Source organism: Centropristis striata, chromosome 3 (genome assembly GCF_030273125.1).
Source record: "Centropristis striata isolate RG_2023a ecotype Rhode Island chromosome 3, C.striata_1.0, whole genome shotgun sequence".
Lineage (NCBI taxonomy): Eukaryota > Metazoa > Chordata > Actinopteri > Perciformes > Serranidae > Centropristis > Centropristis striata.
Genome location: NC_081519.1, coordinates 5,444,990 through 5,462,695, shown reverse-complemented (window position 1 = coordinate 5,462,695; position 17,706 = coordinate 5,444,990). Strand labels below are relative to the sequence as shown.

The 17,706-nt window shown below is 38.9% G+C and overlaps 1 protein-coding gene across 2 annotated transcripts; it reads left to right on the top strand.

Moving 5' to 3' along the window:
• The first annotated feature begins 1,153 nt into the window (after positions 1–1,153).
• On the top strand, positions 1,154–17,522 carry pbrm1l (polybromo 1, like). Of its 2 annotated transcripts, none has more exons than XM_059328965.1 (30): positions 1,154–1,234; positions 1,541–1,702; positions 3,101–3,198; positions 3,390–3,537; positions 3,658–3,807; positions 3,957–4,073; positions 4,163–4,231; positions 4,322–4,420; positions 4,514–4,599; positions 4,729–4,820; positions 4,915–5,131; positions 5,253–5,394; positions 5,578–5,663; positions 5,783–6,062; positions 6,166–6,271; positions 7,019–7,658; positions 8,196–8,416; positions 8,521–8,715; positions 9,713–9,870; positions 9,980–10,222; positions 10,864–11,009; positions 11,099–11,256; positions 12,165–12,348; positions 12,447–12,654; positions 13,368–13,566; positions 13,646–13,801; positions 15,107–15,268; positions 15,828–15,892; positions 16,489–16,693; positions 17,103–17,522. In XM_059328965.1, exons 2-30 carry the CDS (start codon positions 1,571–1,573, stop codon positions 17,264–17,266), a joined length of 4,926 nt encoding a protein of 1,641 aa, XP_059184948.1. In that variant the 5' UTR covers positions 1,154–1,234; positions 1,541–1,570; the 3' UTR covers positions 17,267–17,522. The 2 variants fall into 2 exon arrangements, with proteins under 2 accessions (XP_059184948.1, XP_059184947.1); XM_059328964.1 differs by having other exon boundaries at positions 1,541–1,711.
• The last annotated feature ends 184 nt before the right edge of the window (positions 17,523–17,706 follow it).

Here is a 17,706-nt window from a genome sequence, read left to right as displayed (position 1 = left end):
TTTGTTGTTGTTTTTATTGTGGTGGTGGTGGTGTTTTAGGGTTTAATAGGCTGCATGTAAATTTTACCCCAGCAAACTTACTGTCCAAAAATTAGGAGCACTCTCTCTGGCAGGCCTACTTATATTTTGATTAATTGTGATTTTTTTTTTTTGTTGATACAGGTACAAGACAAAAGAGTGAACATAAGGTGCAAGAAGATACAGAAATAGGTGCAGAATATACAATACAATATACAAAATAGGAGACAAAGTAAAAACATCTACTGCAATGACAAACATGCAGTGCAAAAATAAAAAAAGAATAAATACATACTAAGTAAACATAGCCTAAATAGGGTAAGTGTACATCAAAGTAAACAAATGTAAAGTGAGGCAATAAACTACAGTAAAAGCAGTTATCTGAGCATATTTATTTATTTATAAGGTGCATGTAGTCCAGTGGTGGGAAGTAACTAAGTACATTTACTCAAGTACTGTACTTAAGTCCAATCTTGAGGTACTTGTACTTTACTTGAGTATTTCCATTTTATGAAACTTTATACTTCTACTCCACTACATTTAGAGGCAAATATTGTACTTTTTACTCTACTACATTTAGCTGACAGCTTTAATTACTTTTCAGATTCAACATGAAAAAATACCATATATTTAATATGATTACACATTTATAAATTATAACAGTGTATTAAGTAGTTAACATTAGTCATATCTGGACAACAATAAAATGCTACTTATATAAATGCATCAATACAAATAATCTTATAATATATTTAGAACATATAAAACAATCTGAGTGGGTTCATTCTGCATAACGAGTACTTTTACTTTTGATACTTTAAGTACATTTTAGTGCTGATACTTTTGTACTTTTACTTCAGTAAGTTTTGAATGCAGGACTTTTACTTGTAGTGGAGTAATTTCACAGTGTTTTATTAGTACTTTTACTTAAGTAAGGGATCCCAATACTTCTTCCACCACTGATGTAGTCCAAGTGAGGTGAGGTAGGTATGAAATGAAGCGTGTCTTCTGTCTGTGGCAGGGACACTTTCTGGTGCAGTACTCTTCCCACACAGCAGAGGGCAGCCGTGTCTCCGGGGGCGCTTTTCTTTCTCGACACATAAACACAATAGAACCTCAACTTCCGGTTAGAAGTTTTCAAACAACACTAGCTAGCCAGCTAGCCGCTACATTTTTTTTTGCTCAGGGAACTACGGCAAACTTTGCTAAGTTTTGGGTACGTTTTTCGTTTGAAATGCATTTGGTTTGTTTATTCATCCCTTGCTGCACGTGTTTAGTGGTCACTTTAGGAAATTTAGCGTGTATGTTTTATCAGCAAAGCGGAAAGCCAGAAAAGATAACATGCTAACAGCCGCCGCTTTGTTTCATACATCCCAGAGGTGCTAACGCTCACCGGTGGAGTTCAGTTTTTAGGCTTGTTTTGAATAGTGAAACGAGCACCCAACCTCCCCTTTAACTTTAATTAATCGGGCCGAATCGAGCCAAACTCCATAGTTACCTTTACCTCTTTTTGTTTTTGCAGCTAGCGGGCTAGCCTGTTGTCAAACCAGCGATGTCAGCGAGCTCCAAGAGGAGAAGAGCCACTTCACCCTCCAGCAGCGTCAGCGGAGGGGGCGACCTGGATGAGACCTCCTCTACTCCTGGAAGCGGCAGAAAGAGAAGAAGAATCTCCAATGTTCCTCCGGTAGATACGGTAAAATGCACTTGCGACATTAATTTGATTTATACAGCACAATATCACACATTTTGCCGCAGGGGGCGTTACAATCTGTACAGCATATGCTCCTTTACGATCAGATAAAAAAAAAAACCTTTAACGCGACGTCTATGGAAGTAAATCTGTGTCTTCGGAGTTTGAAATAAAAAAGATGTTGAATTTCTAGCACTGAATATTTCTGCATTGAAATTATGTATCTGAATGTTTTTCAGCGTTAAAATTCAACCTCAAAAAATTAAACCGCAAAAAATTCAACCTAAAAATTTGCGTTTTAATTTTTTGAGGTTGAATTTTTTTTGCGGTTTAATTTTGTTGCGGTTGAATTTTGTTGCGGTTGAATTTTTTGCGGTTGAATTTCTAGCCCATGCATTGAAAATTAAAACGCAAAAAATTCAACCTCAAAATATTTGACTGCAAAAAATTCGACCTAAAAATTTGCGTTTTTATTTTTTGTGGTTGAATTTTTTGCGGTTGAATTTCTAGCCCATGCATTGAAATTATGTATCTGAATGTTTTTCAACGTTAAAAATTTAACCTCAAAACATTAAAACGCAAAAAATTAAAAACGCAAATTTTTTGCGGTTGAATTTTTTGCGGTTGAATTTTTTGAGGTTGAATTTTTAACGTTGAAAAACATTCAGATACATAATTTCAATGCATAAATATTCAGTGCTAGAAATTCAACGTCTTTTTTATGTCAAACTCCGATGACACAGATTTACTTCCATAGACGTCCAATACATGTTGTGTTTATGGAATACACACATGTAATAAAATCAACATATAGACAATCCATTTGATAAAATTATACATAGAATTTAAACATGCATGAAAAAGTTGGATCCAGGTAGGACTGGCCGATGTATATACAGTCATGGAAAAAATGATTAGACCACCCTTTTTTTCTTCAATTTATTGTTCATTTTAATGCCTGGTACAACTAAAGATAGACTTGTTTGGGTAAAGTTAATGACAAAAACAAAAATGATATATAAACTATATAAAGGTGATATAGGTTATTATATCAAGAAATAAAAGACAAAGGGTGGTCTAGTAATTGTTTCCATGACTGTAGGTCATTTCATATCTCTATGACAATATAAATTAGGCTATAGCATTTATTTGTGGTAATTAAATAAATAATGAACATATAGTAAAGCCTATTTTCGCATACTTAATTCCCTCTAGCAAGAATCAGAAAAGCGTAACGCAGTTTGGCCATCGGTTTTTCACCATCACCACAGAAACAAAAAATGATATACCATGAGTCGATGGTATATATCATCTTAAACGAACGTTCCATCTTCTTTTATTTTATATGTATGTATTAGCAAAGATTTTATTTTAATTACTTCTTCCCTCCAGATTGCTGTATGCCATGAGCTATTCAATGCTGTCAGGGACCACAAGGATTACCAAGGGAGGCAACTTTGTGAAGTTTTTCTAAGGGTACCAAAGAGAAGGTATGTTAACATTAAAGCACTAATGAAGCTTAAAATGAACAACAATTAAATAAAAAACTGGTTGGACCTCTCCAAGACACCCCTCGCAGTTAATGTTTATACCAACCATCAAAAACTGTACATTCCATTCTGAGATTGGACCGTCTGACTGGTGGAGAGAACAGTGATTCATGATTGCTCTTGTTTTACAGGAATCAGCCTGACTACTATGAAGTGGTTTCCCAGCCAATTGATATGACAAAAATTCAACACAAACTGAAGTCAGAAGATTATAGTGACGTGGAGCAGTTTACTGCAGATTTCCAGCTCTTGTTTAACAATGCCAAATTATTCTACAAGGTAGGAAGAAAAAAAATGCTGGCACAGTATTTCTGTCACTGTAATATAGTTGAATAGGACAATTATTCTGTCAAGTCATGTTTTACCAACTCTTCGCCTTTTTATTGTTCAATAACTCAGAGTGACACTGAGGAGTATCAGGCTGCATGCAAGCTGTGGGAGGTATATTTACAAACAAAGAATGAGTTTGTGCAACCTGGGGACGGAGATGAGGATGATGAAGACGGTGATGATATGATGGATAACCCAGGGATGTCAAATGAAGATGAGGTGAGTTCCTTAATAGATGTATTGTTGAGTTGAGCTAAACTTAAAGGAACAGTGCACCCCAAAATTAAAAATTTTCAAATGTAAATTTTGTGTTTCCTTTAACAAGTAAAAAGGACCTAATAACTAATTTATGCATATGTATCTATTAGACCTCAACTGGCAATTTGAAGGAGGTGTTCGAGCAACTCTTGGAGGCTATTGTGTCACACGCTGATCCCTCAGGGCGTCTGGTCAGTGAACTGTTCCAGAAATTGCCTTCCAAAGTGGTAAGTCCTTGAAGAGTCTGAGGACCTTAAAAGATGCACCTGACATTGTTACACATTCCTGACATTTACATGCCTGTCTCCTTTCCTAGCATTACCCAGACTACTATGCCATTATAAAGGAGCCAATAGATCTGCGAACGATCGCTCAAAGAATACAGGTAATAAATGATTGCTTTGTTGTGCATCACAGATTTCAGAACTTCATGGTGTTTCATTACAGCCAGCACTAATTTGTATTATTTGCATAGATTGGATACTATAAAAGTGTCAATGCGATGGCCAAGGATGTTGACCTGATGGCCAAAAATGCCAAAACGTACAATGAACCAGGATCTCAGGTTTTTAAGGTAAACTCTTTTACTTGTTTTTTTATTTTTTTCATTTTTTAATAAGATGTAACATCCAAAATATAAACAATCGTTTTCTTTTGTATTGTACAGGATGCTAACACCATAAAGAAAGTCTTTATCCAGAGGAAGACTGAACTTGAACATGCTGAACCCACAAAATCTAGTCTTCGCATCAGGTATTATATGACCGTTACACAGTTTTTAGTGTATTCCTTTTGTCTCAAGTAGAAATTTATAAGTGACAGAAAACAGATTTTTCAAGATCTACATGCTGTATGTCTTGTGTCTTTACTGTTACTATTCAGGAATCGCAGATCTGGGCAGGGGGATCGTCTTTCTGGCGTCAGCGTAGCTCTTCAGTATGGCTCAGAGAGTGAGGATGACCCTGTGCTCTCTGGTAAGTATCAGCACCTGAGGCAGCAGAAAAAAATCCACCTTGTGTTTGTGTTGGAGAAATTGTTTGAGAAAGTGCACCCTGTAAATGTTTGCAGGCTCTATTTGCTACGACGAGGGAGAGTCAGAGGCTGAGAGTCAGAGTTCTAGCATGGAGATGAGCAACCCGATCTTCCAGCTGTACGAAGCAGTGAGGGGTGCCAGGAACAACCAGGGCCAGGTCTTCTCTGAACCTTTCCAGCAGCTGCCCTCTCGCAGGGAATATCCGGACTACTATCAGCAGATCAAACAGCCCATCGCTCTGCAGCAGATCAGGTAAGAAATCATCATTTAGTAGATCTGTCGAGAGGCAGAATGACAGGTTGTTCAAAAGTTAGTGATCAGTTTTTTATTCATATTTTAATTGCACTTAGTAAACTTGTTGTTTATTTTGAAGGGCAAAGATGAAGAACTGTGAGTATGAAAGTGTGGAGCAAATGGATGCTGATCTCAATCTGATGTTTGAGAATGCAAAGCGCTACAACATGCCTAACTCCAGCATTTACAAAAGGGCCTTCAGGCTCCAGCAAATCATGCAGGTAAGAACATCCGTTTTTTTTTGTCAAGTTATGCTGGACAATGTTTTCATTCTAGCTAGTCCAATAATAACAGAAATTAGCCATAATTTCAAACAAACAATAAAGCATCTTAGAGAAATAGCCCAGTAAGTGTTCTTTTCCACTGAGGTATCCTCTGGTCTGTTGATCCTTCTTTTGGTTTAGGCGAAAAAGAGGGAACTTCTGAGGAGAGACGATGAGGATGGAGACAGTATGCTGTCGTCTGATGCAGGTAGCATCAAGAAGAAAAGGTAAGCATATTTCCTTCTCAGATGTTAACAACAAAACAAATTTCAAAACTCCTGAAGCCTTCTTTTGTGTCTGTGTTGCCATCCAAGCTCACTTATACTCTACTATGACTCTTTTTAAGCCACAAGAAAAATGTGAAGAAGAACCGCATGAAAACCTTATACGCTGCAGTGACAGAGGCCAGGGAGGTGGGCACCAGTCGTCGTCTTTGTGACCTGTTCATGGTCAAACCGTCCAAGAAGGACTACCCTGACTACTATAAAGTCATCCTTGAACCGATGGACCTGAAGACCATTGAGCACAACGTCCGAATTGAGCGATACGCAACAGAGGACGCTCTGATGGAAGACATGAAGTTGATGTTCCGCAACGCCCGACATTACAATGAGGAGGGATCTCAGGTACGCAGTGCATGCAGTTAATTTTTGCTGTTTTTTCAAAACAATCTTGGCATGAGCTGTACAGTATTTTGCTAATACTATCAATTTTTGGGGGGTAATGTAGGTATATAATGATGCTGATATTCTGGAGAAGATACTAAAGGACAAACGTAAGGAGTTGGGACCTCTGCCTGAAGAAGAAGATGTGGGATCTCCCAAACTGAAACTAAGTAAGTTTGATCATATCAGTCACTCTATTGCAGGGGTCGGCAATTAATTTCCCCAAGGGGCCACATGAGTTGCTGCGAAGGTTTCGGAGGGCCAGACAAATACTCTGAACTTAATTCTGCTCAATATTAGTTCCATCGCTTTATAAAAAGCAGTAAATTATCTGGTTTTGAGCTGCTATTGATAAGAATACATGTTATGATAAGACTGTTAATGTGGAGTAAATCAAATATAGCAGTAAAAACAGTAAAAACTCCAATCATTATCGCACTTTTCCATTTATTTTAAACACAACATACATGCAAACCACAAAAACAATATAGAGCATGAATGTGTTGCAGTAAACCAGCAATTTATTAGTGTTTTTCAGTTCTTTTTTCTTTTTTTTTAGTTAGAAATGTCCAGTCTGTCTCGTAATTGAATGTCTTGAATTGTTAAAAACTTTTCGTGTCAACTTTTCTTTTTTTTTTTTACCATGAGATGCCATTTTAGCAAACAAAGTAATTTGTATGCACGCACGCACATACATAAATCCCCTACAAAATAAAAGCACTGGGGTTGTATTGGTTTCTATTTTCTGGGTAACCTCACGCGGGCCGGACAGGAACAGCCAACGGGCCGGATGTGGCCCCCGGGCCGCCTATTGCCCAGGTCTGCTCTATTGGGTGTCCCCGTGTTGCTGCTGGTACCACGGTTTCTAGGCTTTAAGATTCTGTCTCACCTAAACTGTATGTTGTTGTTTTTTCTAGGAAAGACTGGTGTTTCTCCAAAGAAGTCCAAATACCTCACCCCTCTCCAGCAGAGGTTAAATGAGCTCTTTGATGCTGTGCGAAATTTCACTGACCGCCGAGGCCGCCGTCTAAGCCAAATCTTCCTTCGTCTGCCATCTCGTGCTGAGTTGCCCGACTACTATGCTACCATCAAGAGGCCCATCGATATGGAGCGTCTGCGAAGCCATATGGCAGGCGGCCGATACCAAGACGTTGAAGCGCTGGTGGAGGACTTTGCTCTCATGTTCAACAACGCCTGCATTTACAATGAGCCAGAGTCTCTGATCTATCGGGATGCTCTAGTGTTGCACCGAGTGCTGCTGGAGACACGCAAGCAGCAGGAGGGAGGCGAGGACTCCGGGCCTCCTGCTGTGGGAACTCTGGTCCGAGAGCTGATCAGGAACCTGTTTGTGTCTGTGCTGGGCCACCAGGATGAAGAGGGTCGCTGCTACAGCGACTCACTTGCTGAGATCCCTGCCGTGGATCCAGCAGCCCCAGAGAAACCGCCTCTTAACTTTGATGTCATCAGGATGAACGTGGACCGGGGACGCTACAAGAGACTGGATGTCTTCCAGGAGCACATGTTTGAAGTGCTGGAGAAGGCGAGGAGGCTACACAGGTAAATCAATTACCTTATTTTGGAAAGCTTGTCATGTGACTGTCAGTATCTTTATCAGTGTTTTCTCTGTTCAGTCTAAAAAAACTGCTTCATTATTTAACTATGTAGATAGTTTATTTATTGCGTTTAAACAGCATATTTTAATTGACCATTAACCATTTACACTAAATGCATTAAAAGTTTGACCAATATCTGATTGCACTGGATTTTCACAAACGTTTCTTTTCCTTAAAGCATTCTGTCATGTTGTTGTGAAAATGAAAAGTGAAAGGTATCTGTAAACATTAAATAGGGAGGTATGTACTAATATATGCTTTTCAGGGAGAAACAATTTAACTTTATACATTTTAAGTAAAGTGAGCAAAATTTTATCAATAATTTTAATAGACATAATTATCTTATTTGCCGTAAACTGCCAACTATTTCAAACTAACGCAATTCTTGCAGACTAACATGCTCGTCCATGAGTTAAAACAGTAACATTTTCTATTGAACAGTTAAACTCTGTTCGTCTGATGCATTCTTTTGCATTTACAGGACTGACTCAGAGATATTTGAGGATGCAGTGGAACTACAACAGTTTTTCATTAAGATCAGGGATGAGCTATGCAAGAATGGAGAGATCCTGCTGTCGTCTGCACTCAACTACACACTGAAACATCTGCACAACGACGTGGAGCAGGAAAAGAGGGAGAAAATTCCCAAAGAGATTGAAGAGGACCGGCTAAAGACAGAGGAAGAGGAGGAGGAAAATAAAGGTGTGTGTGTGTTTGGACAGCTGGCATAACAAACAAACATGAGTAAGTATGTTAAAAAGTTGATGTGTAATAATTCACAATGATTATGTATTTCCCACCTAAAGAGGGTGAGAAAGCCGAGGACCTGCCAGGAGGAGAGTCATGGCAGTCCGAGTCTGAGACGGAGCGTGTGTACAGTCAGGACTGCAGCTTTGAGAACAGCACCTACCATGTGGGGGACTTTGTCTACGTGCAGCCATCAGAAGCCAACCTGAAGCCACACATCGTCTGTATTGAACGCCTGTGGGAGGATGAAGCAGGTAACATACTTTTATTTTTGGAAACTTGAAAACTCACATCCATCATACATGCATGCATGTATTCGTAGACAGACAGACAGACAGACAGACAGACAGACAGACAGACAGACAGACAGACAGACAGACAGACAGACAGACAGACAGACAGACAGACAGACAGACAGACAGACAGACAGACAGACAGACAGACAGACAGACAGACAGACAGACAGACAGACAGACAGACAGACAGACAGACAGACAGACAGACAGACAGACAGACAGACAGACTGACTGACTGACTGACTGACTGACTGACTGACTGACTGACTGACTGACTGACTGACTGACTGACTGACTGACTGACTGACTGACTGACTGACTGACTCCCAAGCTGGGAAATTACAGTGTAGCAGCAGCATTACACACAGAGACAATAACAACACAATTAAATAATTAAATAAAAAGAACAACCTAGGCATACTTCAAGCAATAAAATATAAAAATACAATAAAATGTAATGTAAAAATAAAGTGTCTAAAGAAGGAGTATGTATTAAGGAGTAGAATTCCAGTGCAGAATAAATATGAATATGCAGTATAAAAATGTTGGTGCTATGAAACAAATAAGGTGCAATGAACAGTGTGCATAAAAAACACATAAAGTGCATAACGACGGTATGTAATGAACCAGACTATTTGTTATTGTACAGTGTGATGGCATGTGGCAGGAAAGATTTTTTTGTATCTGTCCCTTATATATCTGTCCCAATATAGCTTGACCAATATGGGGTTTTCAAGACCAATATTGGTTTTAGAGGGGGAAAATTCACAGATTACCAGTAATGGTGATTGTTATTAAACAACAAATGTTACATGTATTTTTTTAATAACACACCTCATTTAAAATGAATAGGCAGAGGTACTACAAGAAACAACCTAAAACTACATTACAACTAAATTTATTATTTATTTACTAAATTTTGTGTTGATATTCTCTCATTCTCCTGTGTGTGAAGGTGAGAAGTGGCTCTATGGCTGCTGGTTCTACAGGCCGAGTGAAACCTTCCACCTGGCCACACGCAAGTTTCTGGAAAAAGAGGTGTTCAAGAGCGACTACTACAACAAAGTGTCCATCAGTAAAGTTCGGGGCAAATGTGTGGTCCTGTTCGTAAAGGTAAGAACCTTCATAGATTCTGAATCACATTGGAAGCTGCCTTTTGGTTTGACACAAAGATCTGTTCACTAATGTCACAACTAACCGCTTTTTATTCTGGCATCTGAAGGATTATTTCAAAATGCAACCGGAGGGCTACAGAGACGAGGATGTGTACATCTGCGAGTCCCGATACACTGCCAGGAACAAGTCGTTTAAGAAGATTAAGATATGGGCCATGCCGGCGAGCTCTGTGAAACTGGTCCAACGCGAGGTGCCGTTGCCTGTCGTCCGCGTTGCTTCCATGTTTGCCAAGCCTGACCAGGACAAACTGACACTTTCATATGCAGGCAGTGGCAGTTATGTGGAAAAAGTAAGTTGACACTGTATTTTCTAGGGTTAGGACATGGCAATACAGGATTCATAGCATTGAATGTCTTGTTATTAATGACCTAAGATGAGGATTCCTTTATGTCCTTAACAAGAGGAATCAAATCAAATCAAATAGTCTTTATTGTCATTATATAGTTCACTATACAACGAGATTGAAAGTGCCACTGCATAAGGTGCATAGTTATGACAATCGTAACACAAAACACCATGAGTAAAAACATACAAAAAAAATACAGAGCTAAACAAGGACAAAAACACATAGCTTAGTATTGCTTTATAGTTCTGAGCAACTTATGACCCAGTGTGAGCCTTTTTAATTTTACTTTTATGGAAATTTGGTTACTGTAGAAGCAAAATAAAAGGAAAAAAATATTGGGCTACTTGGTACTACCAGACGTCAGTGTTGGACCGTCCTAATACCAAAAAGCATCCAGAATTTGGCCCAAATGAAAAGGAAAATAAAATTGGATTATAATGTTGCTAAGCAAGAGCCCTGTCTACTGCAGGGGATTCATTATCTCACAGAGTGGAAGCAGGCATTGTGGAGCACCATAGCAGAGGAGTTGTTAGTTATATAAACAAACCCCTAAGTCCTCTGTGTGTCCATGTTTATTTGTTTAGGAGAGAGAGGATGTCCTGATGGAGATGAGTGGAGCCGAGCCCGGCTCTCAGCACTATGAACAGTTACGCCACAACAACATGTGGTTCAAAGTGGGAGACTTTGTCTACATCCAGTCACATGGTCTGTCAAAGCCGCGGATTGCCAGGTGGGTGAAGCAGGGTCTGATGTGACATTGGTGCTTTTAGTTTCTTTGAGTTAACTACTGATAACGTGGCTCTCTTGACTGGGCTGCAGGATGGAGAAGCTGTGGGTGCAGAATGGAACTACTTTCTTCTTTGGACCCATCTTCATTCATCCAGAGGAAACAGAGCACGAACCCACAAAGATGTTCTACAAGAGAGAAGTGTTTCTGAGCCACCTGGAGGAGACCTTGCCCATTACCTGTGTCATAGGTACTGCCTTGTTAACTTGTGTTCACACATCACTGGAAGCCAGAGAATCCTTCATGTCATACACTTAAAGGAAAAATTCAATATTGTGGGGAACATACAGATTTGTGGCCATCTGGAGATAATAATATTATTAATAATATATTAATATTAATAATAATAATAATAATAATAATTTATTGTGATGATGATATAAGAAATCATGACTGTTTATGTCTTATATTACTTTATATGTCGTTGAGTACCCTGAAAAGTGCAATATATAAAATGTATTATTATTATTTATTCAATCAATCAACACTTTATTTTGGACACAGGGGCGGTCCATATAACAATAGAATAAAACACAATGATAAAAAAATAAAATAAAATCAACAAGACAGAAACAAAAAGGATAGAGAGACAGATATTCAGCATTATTATTATTATGATAATTATTATTATTTTTATTAGAGTAGGCTAATGAGAACTATGTGTTGTTCTTCCAGTGGTCATATCATGTTTGCATCTTGCTAATGGGCATGTATTAGTATTATGCATAGGATTTTTTTATTCAGTCAAATGTAACATTTGCTGAGTTTGTTGATTTTTTAAAAAAACTTTATTGAAGGTTTGTGCAAATAAACTCATGAAAGCCACGGGTATAAGCTCTCAAATACTTTTTGAATTTAATTTCTATCTGCTACAGAGGCTGAAAAATCTTCTGTTGAATTTCCAGAAAAACTTCAGGTTTTAGGGGGTTCTTTCAAAATCTCCCATAGGTTTTCCAAGCATTTTTTTCCAGGCGTTTTAGGCCTTAATGGGTTAAATTGACATTACAGCTGAATCGTGTTACATGTGAGTTCTGACTCAAGTTATTTATCAAAAATCTTATTAACAAATAATTTTCATCCTTCCCGTCTTCCCTGCAGGCAAATGTGTGGTGTCCCCCTTCAAGGACTACCTGTCATGCAGACCTACTGAGTTTTCAGAAGACGATGTCCTGCTGTGTGAGAGCCGCTACATCGACACAGAGAAGCAGATGAAAAAGTTCAAGGGCCTGAAACGCTTCTCTTACTCTTCCAAAGTGGTGGAGGACGAGATCTTTTATTTCAGGTAAGCCAGTAAAGCACAGCACTATTTCTAATTCAAAGTGGTTTCTTGCCCTGTCTGAACTTCTGTTTGTTTTCTCTTGTGCTGGTAATCTTACCTAGGAAATTAATGGTGCCACAGAAGGAAGCGTCACCATTTTTGGACAAGAAGATCAGCGAGCTTGAGGTTAAACTAGCAGATATCGAGGATGCAGATGATGATATGGAAGACATGGACGATGACGATGAGGCTCCACGAACGCCTTCCATGCCTCAGATGCAAACCCCGCTTGCATGTGATATGGATACAATGCCATACACTCCTTCTCAGGTACCCATACACTTCCAAAGACCTTAACCCAGGACGCACAAATGTTTACAGCCAGTCCTCCCTCGCACGGCTCCAGTTGGTGCAAAACGCGGCTGCTCACCTCTTAACTGGAGTTCGTGGGAGCACATAACTCCCATCCTGGCCTCACTCCACTGGCTGCCTGTGCATTTTAGAGTCCATTTTAAGATTATTTTATTTGCTTTTAAATCTTTAAATGGTCTCGCCCTGCCTTACCTCTCTGACCTCCTCCACCCCTACGCTCCTGCTCGGTGCCTCAGGTCAGCTTATCTGCTGCTCCTGGAGGTACCGAGGTCTAAACGGAAGCTCAGAGGGGACAGATCGTTTTCTGTTGCAGCCCCCAAACATTTTTCCAATCCATTTTTAAAACTAATCTTAAAACCTATTTTTATTCCTAGGCTTTTAACCACGCATGAGACTCTGCTCTTGTTTTTATTGTGTTATGGTTTGCTTTTATTTATTTTTTTAATTGTTTTTTAAAAAGCAATGAATCTATTTATTTTAGTGTTTATTCCTGTTTTATTTATTTTATTGTCTCTTGTTCTGTTTGCTTATGTACAGCACTTTGTTGCGGCTGTGGTTGTTTTAAAGTGTTTTACAAATAAAGTTGAGTTGAGTTTACTTCAACCTCTAGCTTCTAATATTGAAATTAAGTCTGTTCGGTTTTTTAACTTGCACCTTTGTTTTTCATGAAGTCCACTCCTAAGGTGAAGGGCTTATCGAAGAAGGAAGGGGCCAAGAGGAAGATCAACATGAGTGGCTATATCTTGTTCAGCAGTGAAATGCGAGCCGTCATCAAAGCTCGACACCCGGACTTCTCCTTCGGGGAGCTGAGTCGACTCGTGGGCACCGAGTGGAGGAACCTTGAGGCTACCAAGAAAGCCGAGTATGAAGGTGAGAAGAAGCAATTTCTGGCTGCGAAAGTTCTCTGATGTAAACAGAAATCAAGACGGGATTTATTTGTTTGTTTCAGAACGTGCAGCCAAAATTGTGGATCAACAAGAACGTGACAGACCACCTCAGAAGCAAGCGTCCCCTAGAGCAGGTACCCCTGTAGGGGCACTGATGGGGGTGGTGCCTTCGCCTAGCACTATGGGAATGATAAACCAGACCATGACACCTGTGTCAGGTAACCCCTCTCAGGGGCAGCACGAGTGTTTGACAAAAAGGCAGCAGGAAAATGAGGCTGGACTGTTAAAAACCGCAATCCTTTTAATTTTTTTTAACCATTTGAAAATGATTTATATTCAAAGCTACATTCTTAAAGCAATCGTTTATTTTGCTTTTGCTGCTGTTTCACATTATTTTATTTATATTTTTTATTATCACTAGCTTCATATCTGAAAATGCATGACGTTGACTGCATGATATTTACTTTTAACCGTGAATAACTTCTTTTGAAATTTCATTTAACTTTCAAACTTTCATGCTCATTTTGCCTGCTAACATTTTCATACCCATTTGTATTGTCTGCCCCTTTCACACACTGAACCTTTAACACCACCAGGTGCAGTTATTCGGGCTAGGCAATGGTTTTCGTTTGCATGCATTGTTCTCTAATACAGCAAACGTCAAGCCAGGGTCAAGTCTCCTATCACATTGCATGATTGGCCGGGACATGAATGTTTGTTATGTTTCTCAGCTCAGCTTGACAACAAAAGAGTATCAAAGAAGTATATCAGGTAAAATGGCCATTCTGTATGGCTATGAGTCTACCAGATGACTGATTTAAATCAAATGAAAAATCATATATCATAGTTCAATCAAATATAAGATTAGCTTGGTGGCTATGTGATATTTAAAATTTTAATTCTAACTTATTGCCACAGGTTTCACACTTACTATTTGATTTTATCCACAATATTTCTGATATAAAATCACAAAATTCTACAATTTTGCAAATAGGCGGCAGATATTGTTAAATTTTCAGCTGGAATGAATTTAGTCCTTTTCTATGTCGATTGTTAACAGATAGGACTATACAAAGGTGGGAGGCTAAAAAATGAATTAACTCAACCAATTCTAGTAATGAACAATGAGATAATATAAAATACAAACAAACATCTGTATTATATGTTCAGTATCAATTAAATTCCAGTATCACTCATTTGCTGACTATTTAAATAAATTAGTATTATGTTCTTTAAATAAGATTTTCATATTGGTTCATTTAAAAAAACATAAACCACTAATTACTGGCTCTACTTGCAAGCTGTCTATGGGGATATTGCTGCTTCTATTCCCACTTTTAGACACATTTATCAGTGTCTAACCAGTCCTGAACAAACAGAGTAAATTGCATAGCATTTGTGGCTAAAGGTGCATGTGTGAAAGGGGCCACTGTGTGCAGTAGTAGTGCATGTTATTATAGAGTCAGCTGCATGTCACTTATGCATGGATATGTTGTTGTCCTCTCCTCGTCCTCTTCCCCAAGGCATGATGGGAGCTTACGGCCCACCTTACATGCCCATGCAGGGCCCCCATGATGGCTTGTTGAGTGTGGCCCCAATGGCACCTCACCTTGCAGGGGGGCCCATGATGCCTCTTCACCATCTCCAGCAAGGTATGCCCGGGTATCCTGGCATGCCTCATCAGGGTAAGGGCCACTGTCCTAGCCACACCTGCTCAGTCACATCCAGTCGTGTCTCTCCTGCTGGAGGGGTTTACCCAGTCCAAAGGCTGCACTGCCTGATCTCCTCACTGAGAAGTCAAAGCTCTCTGGTCTCCAACAACCTCTGTCAAAGTGTACTCACACGCCACATACACATACACATTTACAGATGTAATGCATGTGAAAACAAACAAAGCCACTAACATTCAACTGATATTCAAAAACTAACATTTTCACAAGTCATTGTAGAACATTGTCGTATTTCTTAACCCATTGAGGCCTGAAAAACCGCTGGGCGATTTTAAAATAAGCCTCTAATTTTCTGGAAATTCTGGGAAAAAAAGTGTGAACTCTTCTACTAAATAATAGATTTTTCAGCCTCTGTAGCAGATAGAAATGAAATTCAAAAAGTATTTGAGAGCTTATACAAATACTACAAAACGACGTAAACGCTTTCCAGGCTTCAATGGGTTAACATGTGAATGAATTTTCAGCCGTTACTGAATGTACCAAACCTTAATATTCATTATTCGTTATTTAACAGGTATGATGGGCGCCGGTATGAATGGCATGGCAGGAAGTCCTGCACAAGGAAACTATATGCAACAGGTGAGCCTCAATCCAGAAAAGACTTCTAAGTTCACATCATTTTCAACTTCATATGAAATTCAGTCATGCAGCTGCAGCTTTTTCCCTGATGGATATGACAAGATGGAAATTAAACCCTTGTGGCTTGTTAATTTTATAACGAACATAATTGTTTTTTATACAGTACAGGCCAAAAGTTTGGACACACCTTCTCATTCAATGCATTTTCCTTTATTTTCATAACTATTTACATTGTAGATTCTCACTGAAGGCATCAAAACTATGAATGAACACATATGGAATTATGTACTTAACAAAAAAAGTGTGAAATAACTGAAAACATGTCTTGTATTTTAGATTCCTCAAAGTAACCACCCTTTGCTTACTAGAATATAAGACATGTTTTCAGTTATTTCACACTTTTTTGTTAAGTACATAATTCCACATGTGTTCATTAATAGTTTTGATGAATCTACAATGTCAATAGTCATGAAAATAAAGGAAACACATTGAATGAGAAGGTGTGTCCAAACTTTTGGCCTGTACTTTATATAGCATTTTTAAGATTCACACATTGTTGATATGTTAAACACTTTTTTGTCATTGTTGTATTTTAGCCTGGGATGTTCAGCCCAGGCCAGCATGCGCCTCCACCTTATCCAGGACAGGGCCAGCCCTCCCACCTGCAGCCAACTACTCCCATGTTTGTGGCTCCACCACCAAAGACCCAGAGGGTGCTTCACTCAGAGGCCTACCTGAAGTACATCGAGGGCCTCAATTCAGAGTCTAACACCGTCAGCAAGTGGGACCAAACACTTAAAGGTGGTGTTCATGAGTTGTCTTTTTATTCTTCATATTTCCACACCTTTCCCTAAATTGTGATACGAATCTGCTCTGATAAGATTGGAGAGTGTCTATTGAATGCTTCCTTATAAATTACAATACTACTCTGTTTTTCAATGCAAGTATGTTGATGTAAGTGTTTGTAGTCACTGGGAATATGGTTACTGTTTACATATAAATCTAGAACAATACATGAAATAAGCAGGTTTATTAAAATATTGATTTATAAATGAAAACTGCATTCATTTTCTTAGGCATAATTAGTGTATCCCTTTTGTGTGTGTTTTTTTTTTTTTTTTTCAAAAGAAGCAAACTCTGCTCACATAAGTAACCACAATTTGCCTATCAAATAAGTAGTTTAATAAAGAATATTTTCTGTCCATCACAGCTCAGAGGCGTGATGCTCACCTGACCAAAGAGCAGGAGAGCCGGCTGCCAGCTCACTGGCTGAAGAGCAAAGGAGCCCACACGACCATGGCAGATGCACTGTGGCGCCTGCGTGACCTCATGCTGAGAGACTCTCTGAATATCTGTCAGGCACACAACCTGTAGGACTAACCACTATAAACCAGCTCACCCACTGCTCTTATCCTCTAGTTGTGGAGTTTAAGAAGGATCCTAGATCATAGAAGCAATATTTTATAGTGAATTATCATCAATTTTATATTTATTAGCTAATATAATTGCTTGATAGTCATTTTTTGTGTGTATCTTCATGTTTTTTTACACGACAGGATTAATTGTGCTGCAAAACCAGTGTTCTTTTGGCTTATTGATACTACCAAAATAAAATTCTGAATACCCTGATTTTACTGTGTTGTTGTTGCTGTGTTTGTTCGTTTTTTTTAAATATTGTAAACTGTCTTCATAAAGCGTTACTCTATGCTTTTGTGCTTGCCCTGCTGCACTCATAATAGTAAAAAAAAGCCCGATTTCTCTTCACGAGCCAGTAAATCCTACTTTATTTTGAAAGCACTTCCTCTGTCGACGTC

What these genes read in the sequence shown, in the direction of transcription:
- pbrm1l (XM_059328964.1), top strand. Translation starts at nt 1,571, where the DNA reads ATGTCAGCGAGCTCCAAGAGGAGAAGAGCCACTTCACCCTCCAGCAGC. An exon ending in ACAATGAGGAGGGATCTCAG is followed by an intron (nt 6,063 to 6,165) that starts GTACGCAGTGCA and finishes GGGGTAATGTAG; the next exon opens with GTATATAATGATGCTGATAT. An exon ending in GCCCATTACCTGTGTCATAG is followed by an intron (nt 11,257 to 12,164) that starts GTACTGCCTTGT and finishes TCTTCCCTGCAG; the next exon opens with GCAAATGTGTGGTGTCCCCC.